A 22,096-nucleotide genomic window follows, 5' to 3' on the forward strand; every position below is an offset into this window, starting at 1 on the left:
CCTTCATCTAGACTGCCCTGTGTACCTCCTGTCTTGATCCTTCATCTAGACTGCCCTGTGTTCATTTACTGGTAAGAGTATCATTTTCCTTTTAAAATATGTATTTCTTTATTAATTATGTGTGTGTTTATCTGTGAGGGTGCACACATTCGGAATGTGTGTGTGTGTGTGTGTGTGTGTGTGTGTGTGTGTGTGTGTGTGTAGAGCAGAGGACAGCTTTTGGAAGTCTGTTCTATTTCTACTATAGGGGTCCTGGGGAACAAATTCAGGTTGGCAGTTTTGGTGGCAAGTGCCCATTTTATCCACTAAGCTATCTTGCCAGCCCATATTTTTTTTTTCCCGATTTCCATGAAATCCATTTAGCTGCTTCAGTTTATAAACAAGGAAACCTACAGAGCTAACATGACTTATCCAAGGTCACAGAGTGAGTTAAGCTCAGAAAGGTACCAGAGAAGCCAGCATTCTTCCTGGTTAGCTCGCTGCACTGTGCCCTGGTCACTAGCCACATGGCCTTTCTCTGTGGGTTCTGCCAGCTTCTGAAACTTTATGTCTTTTAAATAAGACTATAGAGGGGTTTTTTGTGCCTCATGTGCGAGTTTCCTGCTGGTATTTCTATTTAGCCAGTTTCCCTAGCCTTTTGAATTTTATGTTTGGTTGGTTGGTTTGGTTTTTCAAGACAGGATTTCTCTGTGTAACAGCCCTGCCTGTCCTGGAACTCGCTCTGTAGCCCAGGCTGGCCTCGAGCTCACAGGAGGCCTCTGCCTCCTGCGTGCTGGGATTAAAGGCGTGCGCCACCATACCCAGTTGCATTTTTGAATTCTTACATAAACTCTTTTTAATGGAAATGTCCAGCTCAAGTGACACTGTTAGACTAGAAATACATATTTGGAAGTAATTTTTTTAGGAAATGTCTGTTTAGAATCACAAAAGTGAATGATTCTCTGAGTTAAAGGAATACCTAAAAGTCCAAGGATTGAACCTGGAAGAAAATTCATGGTAAGAAATGGGAAGAGAGGGAGCACAGCGGCTGTGGAGAGGCTAAGGGGATGTAGAGGGCAGGAGAAAGGCCACGCAGTAAGTGCACGTGGGCCAGGGACAAGTGTCTCCGGAGACATTGGAAATGAGGGGTCCCAAGACTCTCGAGTGCTCAGGGAAGCTGAGGGCCACAGATGAAAAGGAACCTTGCAGTTAGTGGGCCTCTGTGAGTGGATTCCTTTATCATAGAGCAGTGGGCACGGGGCATCGAGCAAACAGAAGACAGGCAATGGTGAGGGCTGGCAAGCAGGCATGCCCTACTGTAGTTCTACACACGAGAGTCCGGGAAGAGGTTTCCATCAGTTATGTTGACCTGATCTCAGAGGTGGCTCACTGCTGTAATTCATGGTTGGTCAGCTATAGTACATAGCTACTCACATTTATAAAGTGCTGCCACATCCATGACCCATTTGACCCAGGTAACAATCCTATACAATCATTATAATTATTTTCTACCTTTTGAAAATGGGTGAATTTAAAGTAACTTGCTCCAAGTCAGACAGCCAAGTGACAAGCAACAGTTCTAAGAGGTTCTTACACCGACGTGTCCGGCCACTTCCCGACTCCTGAACTCCTGAAAGCTAAAGTGAAGATGTTGGCAGGGTCGCAGGGTCACATTCCTTCTGAAGGCAGGAGGGGACAGTTCAATTCCTTTTTAAAAGCTACCTGCTTTTCTCCCTCTTCAAAACTGGCAATGTGAAGTAGAGCTCTCCTCACAGCCCATCTCTCTGACCCACCCTTCTGCCTCTTCCACATACCCCCACCTTGTCCCAGTTCAAGGGACCCACTTTGGAAAATCAAGACTAATGTCATCTCAGGGTCCTTAACCTTAGTCACACCTGTGAAGACCCATTTGCCATGTTAAGGTAATGTAGTCACAGAGGTGATGCGGGTATCTCTTGGGACATCATGTGTTACCAGCATCCTTACTTACGCAGACTGTTTCAGGCCTCCATGTTCTCGCTCTCTTCTTACGCTCCTTAAGTAATTATAGAGACTGGGGAAGCACTGCCTGTTTTGGTTTTCCCTGGTTAGTTGAATTGACTCAGTCGTTCTTTAGGACCCTTGGGGACCCGCTTCAGTGATGTCCTAGGGCCTGTAATAGCATCACACATCAGTGTGTTTGGTGTGTTAGTCCTGCCTAGAGATTCTTAGTGCAGAGCTGCGTCTTGCCCAGCATTCTGGCCAGTGTCCAGCCTGGGCCTGGGATATACCTAGTATTTGGTAATGTTTGCTGAATGACCCAACAGCTGCTTCCTGTGGGGAATTGGTTTTAACAAGGCGTTAGGATGCAGAAACCCTTAACCTTAAACCCAGGGGACCTGACCTAGGTCATAAGACCAACAGTGACATTGCTTACTTTAAAACACACACTTCATGGAGCAAATAATGACTTTCTGCAGATCATTAACTTCCTTGATGTAGCTACTGACCAACTTGTAACCTTGGAGAAAGGTCATGGAACCTCTCTCTCTCTCTCTCTCTCCCTTTTTTTCCATTGAAATCAGAGAAGGTAGGACTGTTTGATCACCAGAGGTGATAGACTAGGGCAAAAGCTGGGCTGCTTATGTATGATCTTGACGACCAGCCTGGATTTTCACCTTGCTTCCTAAGGTACTTAGCCCTCAGTACCTCGGGCTCTTTACCTGTAAGATAGGGAACTGTCGCAGCATCTACTAGGTTGTTCTGGGGCTGTTAGATACTCCACTGCCATGACAATACCCAAGCACGTCCATGCAAAGGAGGAAAGACCGATGCTGACCGGTCAGTCTCAGCCATGTTCCCTTGGCCCCACTGTTCCTAAGCCATGGTGCAGCAGCGGGGCATCGTGGTGGAGCCTCGAAGTGAAACAAAGCTGCTCACCTCATGTGGGAAAGCAGACGAGGAGGAACACACCTCCTTCAGAGTTGCGTCACCAGTGAGCTTCCAATTAGCCCCACCTCCCAAAGTTTCCACCATCTCCCAGAAGTGCCAGCGGCTGGAGACCTGGCCTCCAGTGTGTGAACCATGGGAAACATTTGCCTTCCCCACAACAAACTTGTACAGTGCTAAGAAACTAGCTCAGAAATGTAACCCTAAAACACCCGTTGTGTTTTAAAATGTATGGTTCTGCCTCTGTTTTTCTAGGAAGGAGTCACTCCGGCTCACTCTACCTTCCCTTCTCCACCTCGCTCTTGAGATGAGATTCTTGCCTCTTGTGGACAGTGTTGTGTAGCTGAAGTTTTCCTGTGTCCCGGCCTGCTGGCAGTCAGGACAAATCTCTCCCACTCGCGTCTCCCAAGTAAACACACAGAGACTTATATTACTTATAAACTGTATGGCCGTGGCAGGCTTCTTGCTCTCTGTTCTTATATCTTAAATTAACCCATTTTTATTAATCTGTAAGTTGCCACGTGGCTCGTGGCTTACCGGTATCTTATATCATGCTTCTCCTCGTGGCGGCTCACAGCGTCTCCTCCCTCAGCATTCTTCCACCCAGAATTCTCCTCTCTCCTTGTCCCGCCTACATTATTCTTCCTGCCTGGCTACTGGCCAGTCAGCGTTTTGTTTATCAATCAGAGCAGCATATATTCACAGCACACAGGACATCCCACAGCAGTGTTGTGCCATCCCTCCAACTCCCTTTAGCCCTGCACTTTCTCAGTTGTTTTCCATGATACCCGCAGCTCCTCCCTGCCACTCTGAGCGTGGCCTTTGTGGGAACTCAGGGATATACTGACCCCTGAAGGCTAAAGGCAGTGACTCTGTCATTGCCCTGGCATGATTCCCAAGCCTTCTGCCCTCTAGTTATTTCTCAGGGTCTGTCCTCGTCTTGTTGGAGAAAACGAAGAAGGTGCCTTGCAGTATCTCAGTACAGCCTTGATGAACACTGTGTCAGGCCCTAATGATGGAGTAGTCCAGGATGTTAGAAGTTCAGTGAGTGGTCCCAGAGTCACACAGTTCAAATCCTGGCCTCAGGATTTCCTAGCTGGGAGACCTTGACAAATTTATTCTACTGAGCTTCAGTTTACCATTTATAAAAGGATACAGTAGAGAGGTTTGAGTTATTGTTAAGTAAGTGGACTAATCCACACTAAGCCTGGGATGATGGGCAGCAGAAATTCTGAGCAGAGGCAAGAACAGAATCAAAAACTTCATCTTCTCATTCACTTTGTTACAGCAGAGCTTTTATTTACAGTTGTGTGCTTGTCTCAATCAACTGCATCCGTGTGTAAGTGGTAGTGCAAAACTAATTAGGAAGCCAAACATAATTGTTTGAGCCAGGCATGGTGGCGCACACCGTTAATCCTAGTGCTCAGGAGGCGGGGGCAGGTGGAGTGTGAGTTCAAGACCAGCCTGGTCTACATAGTGAGTTCCAAGATAGCCAGAGCTACAGAGAGGAAGAGAGGGAGGAGGGAGAGATGGGGAGAGAGGGAGAGAGAGAGAGAGATAGAGACAGAGACAGACAGACAGAGAGAGACAGAGAGAGAGGCCTTGTCTCAAACAACAACAAACACATAACAAACAAGTGGTTATGGTTTGATTCAGTTCAGCAAACACTTGCTGACTCTTTTGTGATAGCCCTGTACTGAGGACTTGGAATATTAGTAGAGCAAGGTATAGGTCTGTCCTTAAGATGTTTACAATTTAGAGGAGAAAGTAGGTCTTTAATTATTCTAGGCAGAGCTGGGGGTGTAGGTCTGTGGTAGAACGTTTGTCCAGCAAGTGTAAGGACCCAAGTTTGATATCTAGCACTACCAAATAATAATAGAAGTCACAATAATAATAAATAAAAAGAATAAATATTTCAGGCAGAAGGAACCATGTGAGCTAAGACTCAGAAATGTGACAAGGCCAGACAGTGTGACCCCAAAGCAGACATGCGGTTTTAATTTCTGTGGAAGAGCTGGGGATGGAGGGAGAGGAGGGTGATACAGAGAAGTACAGCCAGAGCGGTCCCTGGCTAGCCAGAGCTTTAATGCTGTATTTAGAAGCTTACTTGAGTGCATTTTGTGATTCATATTCTCCCTCACTTTTTCCCTCCCTCTCCCCCTTTTTCTCTGTGTCTTTCTCTCCTTCTTACTAGGCAAGTGTTTTACCACTGAGCTCTACCCTATCCCCATCAAGTTACTGTAAAACAGTATTACGGCTTCAGGGTAGAAGATGAATTGGAAAGGACCAGATTTGAGACAGAAGTTGCCTAGTTCTTACATATGCTGAGCAAATGCTCTACCACTGAGCTACATCGCCAGCCCTGCCTAGAATACTTAAATACCTACTTTCTCCTCTAAATTGCAACCATGTTAATTTGATCTGTCTCAGTAGACCCAGGAGAGGTGAGGAGAATGTGAGTCCGGACCACAGGAGTGGAGAGGGGGGACGAAGGAGGGGGAAGTGTTAGAGCAGTGGACCTGTGCGGACTAGAGAGATGGTTCAGAGGCTAAGCGCACTGGCTGCTCTTCCAGAGTGTCTGGGTTCAATTCCCAGCACCCACATGGCAGCTCACAGCTGAAAACTCCAGTTTCAGGAGACCCAACATCCATAGCAAAACACTAATGCACATAAGACAAAAATAAATAAATTAACAAAAATAAATAAATTTTTTAAAAAAGCAGTGGACCTGTGTCTTGGAGTGAGCGGACAGGGGAGCATGTGTTGCTATTGTGTGAGCAGAAATGTTGAGTCTGGGCTACTTTAGAATGAGGTGTCCAGTAAGATCCTGAAGATGTGGTCCCACGCCCAGGGGCCTTTGGCTAGAGACACACACTTGGGAGACGTCTGCTTCAGGTGGAGGTTGGAACGCAGGAGCAGGTGAGATTACCTGGGACAGTCAGGTAGAGAAAGAAGCCAGGGACAGTGCCCAGATTGGGGTCCTCAAGTAAGTACAGGTTAGTCCGCAGTGAGCACGTTCCCCGTACAGGACAGGAGTGTCCAAGAAGGATTGGAGAAGATAGTTCAGAAGGAGGAAGGCCTCAGTCTCTGGTGCCAAGAGAGGCTATGCAGTGCTGGGACAGAGATGGCCCCTGGATTTGGCACAGGACTGCATCTTCTCTCTCACAGCTGGAGAGGGCACCTTTCCTAGGAGAGCAGAGGATATGGTGAGGACCAGGTGGTGGGAAGGACCCGTCCCCACACACTGCTGCTGTCAGGGGCATTACATGCAGCAGCCTCCTGGTGCGTGATCGAACTGTACAGACAGAGGCCTGCCACTCAGAAGAAACCTCTGTTAATAATTTTTTTTGTAAATTTTTAAGACTTTTTCTCTGCGTATAAACAAATATGGTGTTTATATGGATCTACATATGTAATTTTTAAAGTAAATATTGGCTCACACCGAACGTACTCTTCTGCTGTTTCCACATGACTGAGAATTGATCATCGTTCATGGCCCTACATGTAGAGCTATCTGCCTGTTTACTTTTGTGGGTGTGTGTCTAGGGCTTTTGCAGTGTGGGTTTTTTGAGACAGGGTCTTACTGTGCAGCCCAGGCCTGCCTCTGCCTCCTGAGTGCTGGGTTGCAGGTGTGTACGCGCATGCGCAGCTTACTTACTCCAGTTTCTTCGGGAATGTACTGTAATTTTTAATAAGTTGGACCCGTGATGATGAGCTCATAGGCTGCTCCTGGCTTTTCCCAACTTCAAACAGCACTAAGGTGAATGTTTCTGTTCACTTTGACAGGGCGAGTGTAGGCCAACCTCTGAGGACTGTCACCTGTTCAGCTGTCTAAGGGCTGGCATAAAGTGATGCTCTGTCAGTGTCTTCAGTGAAGATGCCTGGGTCCTGCAATGTCTTCTTTCTCTTTGTATTTTTATATATTTCCCGTTTTGGTGCTAGAAATCACAGCTCTGGCCTCGATCTTCTAAACACATGCACTCCCACGCAGTCCCACCCTTAGCCACACCTTTGTGTCTGCAGCATTCACAACACTGCCCAGCAGCATAAAGAACTGTCTGCTGAGTGAATAATCTCAAGGACACGGAGATTCTGCCTCTAGAAAGGAGAGTGCCCAGGAGTGAGCTCCACTTTTAAGTGATGTGTTTCAAAAGCACTTTCCTGAGCGTTCGTTAGCTGGAAAACACCTTCAGACATAGCTAATGAGTGCTATATTCTTCTCCTGTGTGGGTGATGAGTCTGTTCTCTTGTCCCTGGTCAGCAGGAAGACAGATAAGAACTCTTTATAACTAACTGGTTGGAGTGGGAAGTTACACTTACTGTTACGTTGCTGTTATTGTCTCTTAGCATTACTTTATTTTCATCTCTACGATTCTGCTCACAGAACCTTTTAAAAGTGAGGGTAGTGTCTTTCGAGCCCTGAATGACTAGTGCCTGGCGCAGAACCTTGTACACGTGACCTTTGGCAAATGTGTGGAGAACAGTGACTCCAGCTGTGTTGAGCTGTGCATTTGACATTATTGGGGAAGTGGTTTGACTGTTTACCTAACTCAAATCTCTGTTTCCCATTGTTCAGTGATAACTCTTTTATTACATATTAAGTCCATCCTTCCCTCTCTCTCTTTCAGATGGAATCTGACTGTGTTACCTAAGCTGACTGCAAACTCAGTAGGCTTAAGTGATCATCCTCCTGCCTCAACTTCCTGAGTAGCTAGTACTGCAGGCATGCGCCACTGCACCCAACTTTATATTAGATTCTTAAATATATGTTTCTGGGCCTTTTTTATTTCATAAATTCGTCCATTCATTTTAGTGTTGGTCTGTGTAATTTTAAGTAACGTTGCTTTATAATGTGTTCTGATACCTTAGAAGGCTATTTGTAGCAGGTTAACCCCTCTGTTTCAAAGTAGTATTTTATATTCTTGTGCAGCGTAGTTCCAAAGTGAAGTCTAGAAATATTTGGTTGTCTTCTAATAAGAACTATCTACTGAGATTTTTTTTTTAATTGAGATCCTGTTAAATCTATAGGCTCTTCTTTTTGGTTTTGGGTTTTTTTATGTTTATTTGTTTATTGTTGTTTGTTGTTGTTGTTTTAGATAAGGGCTCCTGTAGCACAGGCTGGTCTCAAACTTGAGATGTAACCAAGGATGCCTTGAACATCCAGTGTCCTGCCACCAATCCTGAGTGTTACTATCACAAGCTTGTGTTGCCACCTCAGTTTACAAGTCTGTTTCTTTACTGGTGTTTTGTGTGTACCTGATGGTGTCTCCATCGTGTCCTGTGATATAGTCCCCTTTGTTCAGGTGTTCGGTTAAGTGCTTTAGTCAGCTACGTGCGGCTGTCCTGTGGGTCTCTGCCAGCCTGTGCTCGCTGATCGAGACCCACAGAAGAATGTACTCCTCAAGAAACTCACTTGGTGAGCAAGACGTGCCTGCCAGATAGGTACAGTGTGCGCTAGTGATCCTGGTGGTGAGCACAAGGTGCAGGGCAGGGTACCAGCAAAGCTAAGGAAGACTTCCTGGAGGAGGTGGGACCGAATGAGTCTTCAAAGCTGAAAGCTAAGCCAGCTGAAGAGGGGGGAGAGTATTTTAGGTGGGCAGAATGCTTATAAGGCTGTAGAAGTAAAGAGACAAGAAAAAATATTCAAGCATTTTAGGAGCTACAGGCAGCTGGTGTGGGGTGACAGGAAGAGGGTAGCTGGAAATGAAGCTAGGAAGCAGGGCAAGGTGGCAGGTTGTGAAGGGACCCATGGAAGAGTTTGGCTGGAGGATTTAAGGGTTTAAATAGCAGAGTGAAATAATCAAATTTCTGTTGTAGGAAAATAAATTAATTAAAAGGGAAAATACAGGGTAGAGAGATGGCTCTGCAATTAAAGGTACTTGTCACCAAGCCTGACCATCTGAGTTTGGTCTCAGGGACCCAGGTGGTGGAGGGAGAGGACCAACTCCTATAGGTTGTCCTCTGACCTGCACATGTGTGCAGCATAGTGCACAAATGCAGGACCCCCCCCACAGACCTAATACACTGAATAGATACACTGAATAGATACACTAAACACAACACAATCAATAAATAAATGCCAAAACATTAGAAATACAAGAGAAGAAGGAGACTTGGCACTGTGGGTAGTGTGTTGGTCTCACAAAAGACATACAAAGGTGAGACAGAGACACTCTAGTTACTGTGGTAGATGACGCTAAGGGTTCCTGAATTCAGCAGACACCATGGCTCCAAACTTCAGTGAGCATCTCCACAACATCTAGATAATTTTCTACTTAATCCAAATGCGGCTTTCATGCTTAACCAAATTAACAATAACTCCCTAGTATAATTCCATATTTAGTGCATATCCACATTTCTTGTTTATTTCAAAATACCCTTTATGTGTTTCTGGCCAAGACTTAGATCACACATCCAGTTGATAATCGGGACTCAGAATCTGAAGCCAACCTTTGTGAACAGTGCCATTGGCTTGAAGAAACCCTGCGTGTTGTCTCTCATAGGGTCAGGATACAGACGATGGCAGTTCATCCCCGACCTCCTGAAGTCCCCATCAGCTTTTCCCTGCATAGCTCATGCACTGGTATTGTCTCCCAGCTGCGTCGCTTATCAGGGCCCACAAAATGTTTCCTGCCAATCTTTTCATATTAGTTAAATAAAAAGCCGGGTGGCAGCGGCAGCAGCGGCGCACGCCTTTAATCCCAGCACTTGGGAGGCAGAGTCAGGTGGATCTCTATGAGTTCGAGGCCAGCCTGGTCTACAAAGCGAGTTCCAGGAAAGGCGCAAAGCTATACAGAGAAACCCTGTCTCGAAAAACAAAAACAAAAAAAAAAAAAAAAAAAAAAAAAGTGTTCTGGGGAGATGGCTCTGTGGGTAAAGTATTTGCTATGCAAGCATAAAGACCTATGCTTGAACTCCTAGAACCTACAAAGCCAGACATGGCCGCTGGAGGACACAGACAGGAGGATCCCAGGGCTTACTGGGCAGTCAGTCTAGTGGAAGCAGTCAGCCTCAGGTTCAGTAACAGACCCAAAACAGAAGGTGGAGAGGGCTGGAGAGATGGTTCAGTGGCTAAGAGCACTTGCTCTTGCAGGGAACCCGGTTTGGTTCCCAGCACCCACATGGCTGCTCACAGCCATCTGTAACTCCAGTTCCAAAGGTTCTGACTCCTTCTCCTGACCTTCACAGGCACCAGATACACACATGGTACACATGTACACGTATGCAGGTAAAACATTCATACACATAATATAAATTAATATGATGACCAGCAATTGAGAAAGACATCCTGATGTCAACCTCTAGCCTCCATGCAATTGAGCACCTATACAAATATACACATGTGCGCACAACACCCACACCCACTCAAGAATATTCTTTCAATAAGTACAGTTAATTTTTTAACTTAAAATATAGTAAGATTCCAAAAAAGATAAATCTTAATTTAGTCTCTTTCATTGCAACTTTGGAAACTTCTCCTTTTGTTGTTATTGTTTGAGACAGGGTCTCACTAAGTAGCCTTGGCTGGCCTGAAACTCACTCTATAGACCATACTGGCCTTGAACTCATCAAGCTCTGCTGCCTCTGTCTCTGCCTCCTGAGTGCTGGGGTTAACAGTGTGTTCTACTGCACTTGACCTCCTTTGTTCTTTCTGAATCTTCTTGATGACTCGCCACGTTGGCCAGTTCAGTTCTTCCCAGAGAGGGTCTCATTTTACCCGCATACATGCATTTCGTTCGGACGGACAGATGCTTGCACAGAAGTCTGCATCCTCCAGTATGTGAGTGCCCCTCAGTGCTTTCCAGAAGACAGAATGCATTTCCTTCTGATTCACTCTGTTCTAGGTCACACTGTGAACAAAATGCGCAGGCACTCAGACCCAGAGGTGGCATGCCTCGCCAAAGACGTTCTCACCGAGTGGAAAACTTTCTTTGAAAAACATTTGGATAGACCTTCTATTGAAGTCCGAAGTGATCCAAAAACTGAGTCATTTCGAAAAAATGCCCAGAAATTACTCTCAGAAGCCTTGGAATTAGAGGTAAGGTTTTAAGTGTGATTGTGGGGGTTCCTAGTTAAATGAGCCTGTGTTCCCACAATGAGCTCTCCCCATCTCTGTGCAGGCCTGTTCTACAGTTATTCTTGGGGATGGAGACAGTCAGCAGTTAGGAGCACCCCTTGATGCCCTTGCACAGGACTCAGGTTTGGTTCCCAGCATCCCACTGGGTGGCTCACAACCGCCGGCATAACCTGCTCCAGGAAATCTGACTCCTTCTTCTGGCCTTTTAGGTACCCACAATGCGCAGGCACACACATGCACACACGTGCATACACATACGTAAAAATTTTTTAAATATTAAATAAATTAAATTAAACTGATAGGTTATCCTTCAAGGATTCTGGATCTGTGAGCATTTGGGAAGAGTGTTGTATGTTGGCTTTGGAACTGCCAAGACCTGGCCCCAGTGCGGGTCCTCATTGTGTACCTGAGGCACATTTCTCAACGTTGCTGAGGCTTGTTCTCACCTGTGAAAGGAGAACTGAATCCCACCACCTGCGTTCTTGGGAAAGCTAAATGAACCATTGATATGAAGGAGTAATCTGTGGTGCCTGCTGGTTAGAAGTCATGTAATAAATGTTGGTTTCTTCGGATTTCAATTCTTTCTCTTCCACTGAAATAAAAAATTCGAAACGTTGTAAATTATCAGTGGCAATAAAGAGGGAAGACTCTCCTCCCTCCCTGTTGTCAAGACCTGTACTTCCGGATCTGTGGCATAAAATCAGCTCAATGGGCATATTCCATCACAGCCGGAAGCCCGGCTGGTAGTAGTGGTTTGAGGTATCCATGCTGGAAAAAACTTTGATCATTAATAATAATATTAATCATGAGCCAGGCATGGTTAAAGCCAGCACGCCTGTAATCTCAGCACTGGGGAGGTAAAGGCAGGCAGATCTGTAGGCTCAAGGCCAGCCTGGGCTATGAGTGAGACTCTGTCTTGAAAAAATAGAAAAGAACTTAATGTTATGAGAAAACAGATATACAGCATCCATATTTTCCTACTATAATTTCTCCTTACTGAAATATCCTTCAAGATTAAATTGACAGACACAGAAGTTTAGGGCTGGCAAGATGGTTCCCTGGGTGAGGGCGGCACAGGCCTGGCACCTTGATTTGGATCCCTGACATGTATTTAAAGGGGAAGGAGAGAACTGACTCCATGAAGTTGTTCTGACCTCGCGCGTGTGTGCCTTGCTGTGTGTGTCCACACATCACAAACACCCCTCCTGCAGGCAAATGGCAGCAAGAGACCTTTAAAGGAAGACTGAGGAGCGAGACTTAAGTGCTAGGCCTGTCCTCAGTTTCCTTTCTGTCTCAGTTATTTATCCAGAAAGCAAATGGGCTTCCGCTGTGTTAGTTACACTTTTAAAAGAAAGACTTGGGTTTTTAAAATGCAAACTTAAAATATCAAATGAAAAAGATACAGAACATATATTCAGGAAAAATATCTATAGATATAGAAAAATATGTTTTATTTATATAAAAATATACATTTTACATATAGCTATAAGTAAATAGAGATAGATAGATAGAGAGAGAGAGAGAGAGAGAGAGAGAGAGAGAGAGAGAGATAGATAGATAGATAGATAGAAGGATATAGAAAAAAAGTCACCGTTGAACCTGCCTCCTAGATGTAATGTTGTTAACATTTTGGTGCATTTCCTTTTATGGTGAATTATTACAGTTTTTGAAAGAAATTTCAGACAAGCTATGGTTATCCAAGATTTATTTAGAGCAAATTATTTGCCAAATGTCCCATAAGATATTTTTATTGATTATTTAAATAACATTCCAGAAAATTGACATAATTATTTACATTTGTGTTGTCTCTTGAACCTTGCTCAATCTCAATTAGTGTCATCTTGTATCTCCCATCCTATGCATCTTCGTTCTTCACGTCTGACTTTGACTGTCTGATAGTCCAGAGGCTCGCTGCGCTGTAAGATAGCTCGGCTTTTCCTAAAGGCAGCCTCCGTATGAATAATGACGAGAGCAAATGTGGAAGGTGTAACTAATTTTCCAGAGTATCGATTAGCCAGCAGATTCGCTATTTTAAATAAAGCTTATTTTTGAAATAAACCAGGATTACTGCCGAAACATACAGTGTGGTCTATAATACGCAGTTAATGTGGTGGTAAATACCAGTTCCCTGTGGTATCTTTTTAAGTAAATGATAATAACGAAGCCATGCTTGTAAGGATTAATGAGCAGTTTGCCTGCTATATTAAACTCCATAATAATTATCCTTTTAGTTTATCCATTAATTATCCTTTAAATGGCACATCAAGTGGTAAGCACTCAAGTGTTACAAAACGAAGTTGAAAAAGTGATACATTCGTTAGTGCTTTCCAGTGTAATTGGGAAAAATATCAGATTCAGTATAGCTAAATGGTTTTGTTCCCAAAGAGTATATTTAAAAATGTAAAGTATGTATCCTATTGTCTTCTTTGCCCGAAAAAAGAAAAACAAACACCCTGTCTGCCTTGCATGAACAGCCTCGGATGGTATTCTTGTAAATTAATACAGATCCTTTTACACAGTTACATAGGTTAATCCTTGCACCTGTCATTTCTTTATTGAGGTAAACCGGTGGCCACCTAATCCTGATCTGTGAAAGTAACCAGTGTTGTTGCATCCGCATCAGACATCAGGACTCCACAAGTGTGCTTTATCACGCTGTGGTCAACCTAAGTTCCCAGCCCGACGACTGAAACTTTTTCATGTATCCTAGCGTGTGTTTTTGCAAATCCCGACTCTCCCGGGTTTCTGTTTCAGTTCATGCTTTAACAGTGAGAGTCACGTGTGACGAATGCGCACCACTAAAGGTTCTCTCTTTATCACGCTGCAGAATCTGCTTTCCATGTCCGTGTATTGCTTCCTTGTCCCTGGAATAATGGACCAGATGAATCAAACGGCTGTTGTTGAAGCCCAGGCCTCATTCCCTTCCTTCCTCCCTTCTAGGTCTTTCTTCTTCTGTCCCTTAGATCTTTCCTCACGAGTGTCCCCCATCGAGTCTCTCTCTCCCTTCCCCTCCTCATTATCCACTCTCCTTCCTACCTCACGGCCTGTGATCATTTCCCTATTATCATTAAAAATGAACCTGATTCTAAAGTGAGCCCGTATCATTAAGAGTTGGGACACTGGCTGGTGGCCCAGTTGATCGTCAGATGTTGCTAATGAGGTCCAGCTCAGGGGAATGTTCTCACACCAGACCGTTAGGGTGTTGGTGGGGTTTTCTCTTCTTTGTTTAATGGATTCATGGATTCAGACTGTACCCCTGGCTTTGACCAGCTCTCTCATAAATGTATCCAGTGGTCAAAGAAGTGTGGCGAACTGTGTACAAATCCAGTTGTGCTAAGAAAAACCCTCGCATGGTTTTTCTCCAGTGAATATTCAGTTCATTATGGGATCTGCCAGGTACAGGGAGAACACGAGCTAAACAGTTGCCTCCTCACCTAAAAAGCTCACTCCCCCAACTTAGTGCATGTGAGTCACTAACAGAACTAAGACAGACAGAGATAGTGATCCTTGGGAGCAGATGGATACACACACAACTGGGAATTCGAGAAGGTTTCATGGAAGAAATGGCAGGTGAGCTTGCTGTTGTAAGAGAGGTTGGATTTTATGAACTAGAAAACACAAAATGGAACTCTGATATTTTATCTGTTGTGGTAATGATGCTATTAAAAGAGCAGGAGAAGGGGGAGACATGTGTGGGGAGAAAGGAGAGTCACTCAACAGGTATTTGTTGAGCACTTCCTACATGCCTACACCTGAGCTGGGCACAGAAAATTAGGAAGTGAACCCTGTGTAGGGGTCAGCCCCAGAGGTGCTCACAAACACAATTACAGTAGCATGTGGGGGTTTTGCACTGAGGGTAAACTCAGGAACAGGACCTTGAATTAAAGAGTTTACAGACATGGCGCTTGATGATGGTGCCATTTCTTGCCAAGCCCATTCCTCTGAGAGCATTGCTTGGCTGTTTTATATTTTCCCCCAGCTACAGCCAGTTCATCCAGAATTGAACCACTCTGGATGTTGAATAATTGAATAATACACACTCCACCCGTGGGCACAAATAGATAAGGCAGCGAATCAGATTCTCTATCCCTGAGAAATAGGAACTCAGGAACACCGAGAAGACAGTACCAGTGGTAAACAGGAGGGGTGGTTAGCTGGTGACCACCACACTGGGCCGTATTGCCCCTTGGCTCTCTGTGCTAAGCGCCATCTGCTTCCCAGACTGTGATTAGGTTGTTGGGTGTTAGAGATAAGCACTAGTTGTGGGTAGAGAGATGTGTGGGACTGAAGAGAATCGGGCAGTAGGCGTTGGTAGTGGCCATGGTGCAGGGAGGGACAGAGTCCCTGGGAAAGAGACTGTCTTAGTTTGCCTTCTGTTGCTGTGATAAACACCATGATGGAAAGCAACTTGCCAAGCGTTTATTTGGCTTACATGTCCCAGACACAGTACCAAGGGAAGCAGGACAGGAACCCGAAGACAGGAACTGAAGCAGAGACCTTGGAGGAACCCTGCATATTGGCTTGCTCTACCTGCTTTCTTATACAACCCAGGACCACCTGCCCAGGAGTAGCCCTGCCCACATCAATCATTAATCAAGAAATTGTGCCGGGATTATGCACTCGGGAGGCAGAGCCAGGCAGATCTCTGTGAATTCGAAGCCAGCCTGGTCTATAGAGCGAGATCCAGGACAGGCACCAAAGCTACACAGAGAAACCCTGTCTCGAAAAAACAAAAACAAACAAACAACAACAACAAAAATAATCAAGAAATGCCCCCAGACTTGCCTATAGGCCAATTTGATGAAGGTGTTCCCTCAACTGAGGTTACTCTTCCTGGACTCTAGCTTGTGCCAAGTTGACGGAAACCCAGCTAGCACAAAGACCGTGAACGATACAGAGACAAGATCTAATGACCACACGCAGTCACTGCCTCTTTGTGTTTGGGGCTCTTGTTCCTGTTCCATTCAGCAGATACACCTCACAGCAAGATCAAGTCCCAGAGAGACTCTGAATCATTCACCTAAAGCACCAGTTAGGACCCACTGGAATAGGGTCAACATCGAGGGGGTCTGAGTCAGTCAGGAGCATCCTTTGTTTCGTGCAGGAAACCTGTACAGAGAAGTGCACGATGTGCTTTGTAAATGGCATGAGTATTTTTCTTGATTCCTTTTCTCTGATTAGCCTGAGTTTAGCAAGAGGCATGAGGATGACTAGATGCTCCCTGCTTTCCCTCACACCCCTGGCATAGCACTCATCATACTGCCCCGGTCTGGGGTTTGTTTTGTTCTGTGCTTATATTTTGACATGATCTTTCCGTGAAGCTCAGGCTACACTTGCGCATGAGCGCCTCCTGCCTCAGCCTCCTAAGTGTTAGGATATGTACCACAATACCCAGCTCTTGTTGCCCCATGTGTTACATGCTCGCTGTGTTCTCTCTCTCTCTCTCTCTCTCTCTCTCTCTCTCTCTCTCTCTCTCTCTCTGTTTTTTTTGAGACAGGGTTTCTCTGTGTAGCCCTGGCTGTCCTGGAACTCTGTAGACCAGGCTGGCCTCAAACTCAGGGATTTGCCTGCCTCTGCCTCCCAAGTGCTGAGATTAAAGGCGTGCGCCACTCCTGGCAACAAGCCATCTCTTTCTAGCCTGTGAGTTTCTGGAGAGGAAGAGTCAGGTCTTATGTGCTGTGCCCCCAGATCAGGCCTGAGCAGTGACTGCTGAATGGTGTGTATGAGTCTGTGTGACCGTCAAGGTTCCTGGAGGGTTTTTTCTAGTGTCTCTAACTTTATTCCCATGGAATGGCTGTTTCTTGTTTTGTGAACACACAGAAACCCTCTTCCTTTGACAACTATCCTCTTTAAGGAAAAAAAAAAGGCTCCTTGCACATTAGGCTAAGTAAATTTGGTGAGTAACCCACCTCATCTCAGGTAAGAACCTCTCTGGCAAATACTGTGGGCCCTGTGCCAGGAAGTGGCTGCCATTACAGCCTGGCTAAGCAGTTTGGACCCAGGGCTTCCTCAGAACAACTTTAGTGCCTGCCCAGGAAGCCCTGAAGAACCTGAGGGAGTTGGGTTCCAAAGAACTGTGGTACACAGTGCACACAGCCCAGCCCTGGCCCAGGAGGCTCGAAGCCGGGGACATAGTTTCCTGAGCATCTGTAGGCGGGCTGCACAGGCGGTCGCTCTCGGCTCTTCCTCCTTCTCTCTCTCTATTCTGCTCCTTCTCAGCATCCCTAAGGAAGTTTCTGTTTCCATTTTCTTTGGTTTGGGCCTACCTGTCTTTCCCATGTTAGGCCGTCCTGTCAAACGTCAGATGACCCTTACTACATTTTTGGTATACTTTTTCTTTCTTTTTTTAAAGATTTGTTTGTTTATCTGTATATGTGAGTGCCTGAGTGCATGCACATGTGCCGTGTAAGTTTGGGTACCTACTGAGGCTAGAAGAGGACATCGGATTCCCTGGAACCAAGGTTACAGGTGCCATGTGGGTGCTGGGAACCAAACCCAGGTGCTCTCCAAGAGCAGCAAGTGTTCTTAACTGTTGAGCCACCTTTTCCGCCCCATAGTGTCCTTTCATTTATTTATTTATTTTTATTTTATTTTTGAAACAGGATGCCACTATGTAGCCCTGGCTAGCTTAGAATTTGTCATGTAGACCAGACTAGCCTCAAACTCACAGAGATTTGCCTGCCTCTGCCTCCTAAGTGCTGGAATCAAAGATGTGCACACCATATGGGCCTGACCTTATGTATTTATGTTTTTATTGAGTTTTGGTTGGTTGGTTGGCTGGTTGACGGGTTGGTTGCCTGGTTGTTTGTTTGTTTGGTTGGTTGGTTGGCTGGTTGGTTGGTTGGCTGGTTGGCTAGCTGGTTGATTTTGTTTTTAGACAGGTAGGTTCTATGCTACCCGAGCTGACTTCAAGTTCGCAATTTTCCCAACACAGCCTCGGTAACTTACAGTCCTTCTGCCTCAGCCTCCAGCGTGCTGAGATTCAGGACGTGAACCTCCATTCCCTGCTTGCCCTTTGTGTCTACATAGTACGGAACATACCTGTACTGGCTAAAATGCCCCATCAGATTGACCTGTGGACAAGCCTGTAGGCCATTTTCTTAATTAGTAATTGATGTGGGAGAGTCTGGTCCACTATAGGTGGTGCCAGCCCTGGGCTTGTGGTCCTGGGTGACATAAGAAAGCTGGTTAAGCAACCAGTAAACAGCACTCCTCCATGGTCTCTGCATCAGCTTCTGCCTCCAGGTTCCTGATTCCTTCCATGATGAACGGTGTTATGGAAGTGTAAGCCAAATAAACCCTTTCATCCCCTCAAGTTGCTTTGGCCGTGGTGTTTATCACAGCAGTAGAAGCCCTAACCAATCTAGACACAGTGGCCACACTCAGTGCCTGGGAGGGACTGAAGAGGAAAGAGGAAGTGAGAAATAAAAATGTGGGCTGTGAACATAGCTCGGTGCTAGAGCTTATGTGTGAGGTCCCAAGTTCAATGTCCAGCACCCCCCAAAAAGATAGATAGATAGATAGATAGATAGATAGATAGATAGATAGATAGATAGATAGATTATGTGTAAGGTCGCAAGTTCAATGTCCAGCACCAAAAAAAAAAAAAAAAAGATAGACAGATAGATAGATAGATAGACTATGTGTAAGATCCCAAGTTCAATGTCCAGCACCCCCCAAAAAATAGATAGATAGATAGATAGATAGATAGATAGATAGATAGATAGATAGATAATGTGTAAGGTCCCAAGTTCAATCTCCAGCACCAAAAAAAAAATATATAGATAGATTAAATAAAAAATATTCCTATTTTAAAGAACTTATTACCAAGGGAGCTATAATATATTATGACAGTGACCAAGGGACACTGAGGACATTGTTGCAGCCTGAAGAACACTAAGGTTTTCTTTCCATATATGGGGGGTGAGGGTGGGGAGTGCTTAAGCTTGACATACCAGCATAGCAGTGTGTCTTAGTTAGGGTTTCTGTTGCTGTGATGAAACACCATGACCAAAAGCAACTTGGGGAGGAAAGGGTTTATTTGGCTTATGTATCCTGAACCACAGTCCATTGAAGGAAGTCAAGGCAGGAACTCAAACAGGGCAGGAACCTGAAGCAGGAACTGATGCAGAGGCCATGGAGGAGAGCTGCTTACTGGCTTGCTCCTCGTGGCTTGCTCAGCCTGCCTTCTTATAGAACCCAGGACCACCAGCTCAGGGATGGCACCACCCACAGTGGACTGAGCCCTCCCACATTAATCACGAAATCAAAAAAATGCCCTACAGCCAGGTGTGGTGGCACATGCCTTTAATCCCAGCACTCAGGAGGCAGAAACAGGTGGATTTCTGAGTTTGAGGCCAGCCAGGACTACACAGAGAAACCCTGTTTTGGAAAACTAAAAAAAAAAAATAAAGCCCTCTACAGGCTTGCCTGCAACCTGATCTTATGGAGGCATTTTTCTCAGTAGAAGTTCCCTCTTCTCAGGTGACTAGCTTGTGTCAAGTTCACATAAACAGGCCCGCAATGTGATCCCTAGGGAAAAGCAGTTCTTGCTACTAGGAGGTGGGCCCGAAAAAGGGGGTATGCCTGGAAGTTCCTGACCAGCCACCCAGCCTGTCCTGGGTCCACATGTGGACACAGGTCCTGTCTTGCTTATGATTAGGTCTGGGACCTCAGGCTGGCTTTTAGACCTGAGGTAGGTCACCCCAGCACTGCTACAGAGTCTGTCCAGCTTCCAGACTCAGCCACCTGGGAGTGTCTCTGACCGGAAGGGAAGGCACATGAACTCTGGAATCAGGTCTGGTTCCAGCCCTGCCTCTTCGGTTGTGAGGCCTTGACCCCCCCTTTACCTCGGAACCTCCTCCTCAGATGTAAAACGTGCTAGTCAGTTATGAATATTAAATGTGAATGTGACTTATAAACTGCGCTGGATGCATCTCAGGGTCCAGACCAGCATTTCTAAAATGTTACACAAAGTTAAAAGGCACTTTTAAAACAAAGAAGTATGCGCTGTTACTCTGATTTATTGTCCTTGGACTCGGCTTCCTGGTCGGTAAAGCACACGGTCTGGTGCCGGTTGCTTAGTTCAGGCCGGTTTCCTGTTATAATGGCAAATATTACCACCCGGCAGGGGTTGTGAATGAGGTCCCTGTCACAAAGCACATGGCCTTGTTCCTTAATTGCCAGGGTGGAATTAATTTGCTCTTCCTGTTTCTCTTGTGACAGGAAGTAGATGTCCTTGAATTTCAGTTGATTAATGGAGGCCCCAGAGCAGAGTGCGCCAGCCTCTCTTGCTTTTAATCCTTATGCATCGCAAAGCCCTAATTTGATAATTTTGCTGTTTTTCAGATGGATCACCTACTGGTTGAAAATATTGAGCGGGAAACGTTTCATCTCTGCTCCCGGCTCATTAACGGGCCGTACCGGAGGACGGTGCGAGCTCTGGTCTTCACATTAAAGCACCGAGCTGAGATCCGGGAGCAGGTGAAGAGCGGGGCGCTGCCGGTCGGCACGTTTGTACAGACCCACAAAAAGTGACCCGAGGGCGGGCCCAGCGCCGGGCCGCGCTTCGCCACTCAAAGACTCTTTTGAGTTTGGGTGATGCGGGTGTCGGCTGAGCTGGATATTCCCATGGTGCCATTCCTTCAGACAGAATGTGGGGAACCCTGGGAGATGGGCCGGTGGGAGCGGCTTCATTAGCTGCCTTGCACTGGCGCTGCCTGACGGGATGCACAGGGCTGTCACTGGGAAGCGCCATCCAGCTGCCATCACCCAACACAATGGAAGGGTGACAGGTTTCACTGTGAGCTTGCCAAGGACACCTCTAAACTCCCCCATGTCAGGCAGATGAAGTTACCACTTTATTTCGCCACCCTGCAGGTAACTGAAACTCAATTACCGCTGCTGCTCCCTCGGTTCCATCCCCCTGAGTTTAGACAGCTCCGATGCCTCTCAGAACTCCCCTGTCTGTTCTCTTTGCTCAACCCCAGGGGTGAGCCCACCGGAGCCTGAGACCAGCCCTGCTTTGCCAGTGCTCACTTATCTGAGCCTTTCAGCTCTCCCTGGAAGACCTCAGGGGATGGGCTCCTGAGCCCCCATGCTGAGGCTTCTAATGAGGAGCTGGCCTGAAGCTTCGTGCACCTCGGGGTTTATTTGAATACAGGCTCTGTTGAAGATGCATAATGAAATTTCTCTTGCAGTGACTTACTGCAGTAGGAAAAGATGCATGCGTGAAGATTTTCAATGAAATATGTCTACATGAGCCTGCTTGGGTGATTATGTAAATTGTACTTGCTCTTTAAAAAGTGATAATAAACAGACGTACTAAAACAAGTATAGTTTCCTCATGGAAGAGCTCTAGAGAGCTGAGTGTGATGGCTGGTGCCTGTAATCCCAGTACTCGGGAGTCTGAGGCAGAAGGACTGCCAGAAGTTTGAGGCCAGTTTGGGCTATGTAGTGAGTACCAAGCCAGCCAGACCTACATAGCAAGACTGTCTCAAAAAAAAAAAAAAAACCAGAAGAGGAGAAAAGAGGAGCTTGGGGCGAAAAAAGGAGAGAGGGTAGACAAAGGGAACGTCTGGGTGGAAGGGTGGTTAGTGGGGGGACAGGCTGGGCGTGGTGGCAGCCACCTTTTATCCCAGCACTCTGGAAGCAGAGGCAGGTGGATCTCTGTGAATTCAGGCCATCCTGGTCTAGACAGTGAGTTCAGCCAGGGCTGCATAGTGAGATCCTGTCTCAAAATACACACATACATGCAGAATCTGAGGGAGGTAGCCAGCCTCAAGGGGAGCTGGAAACAAAGGGGAGGACAGAGGAAGGGAGAGGGAATGTTCCAAGGGAAAGGGAAGCGGGGAAGGCAAGGGCTGATGGTGTCCGCCTTGTGGTGTTACTCAGTCTGAGATGATTGACAGGGCCTTAGTCCTCCAGTCCTGTTAACTTCTCTTGCCCGTTCTCTTAAGGGTTGTTTTCTCAGTGGTCCAGATTTAGTCACAGTGATACCCATTTACTAAGCACTAAGCCATGGGTCCAGTAGATACCCAGCACTGGCTACGGGTGAGACCTGGGCTTGCACAGTAGAGGCGCCTTGTTCAGCTTCCCCACATGCTAGTTAAT

At 46.0% G+C, this 22,096-nt stretch overlaps 1 protein-coding gene across 2 annotated transcripts in view; it reads left to right on the forward strand.

Annotated features, from left to right (window-relative positions):
- The window catches only part of Tceanc2 (transcription elongation factor A N-terminal and central domain containing 2), a 43,027-nt gene extending 21,711 nt beyond the window's left edge, over positions 1 to 21,316 (forward strand). For both annotated transcript variants that reach the window (XM_052716043.1, XM_052716042.1), the window contains exons 4-5: positions 10,752 to 10,945; positions 20,333 to 21,316. In XM_052716043.1, coding sequence (XP_052572003.1) covers positions 10,752 to 10,945; positions 20,333 to 20,521 — 383 coding nt within the window. In that variant the 3' untranslated portion in view covers positions 20,522 to 21,316. The remainder of the gene's footprint in view (positions 1 to 10,751; positions 10,946 to 20,332) is intronic.
- The last annotated feature ends 780 nt before the right edge of the window (positions 21,317 to 22,096 follow it).

This window comes from Peromyscus californicus, unplaced genomic scaffold (assembly GCF_007827085.1).
Source record: "Peromyscus californicus insignis strain IS unplaced genomic scaffold, ASM782708v3 Scaffold_5__1_contigs__length_169319896, whole genome shotgun sequence".
NCBI lineage: Eukaryota > Metazoa > Chordata > Mammalia > Rodentia > Cricetidae > Peromyscus > Peromyscus californicus.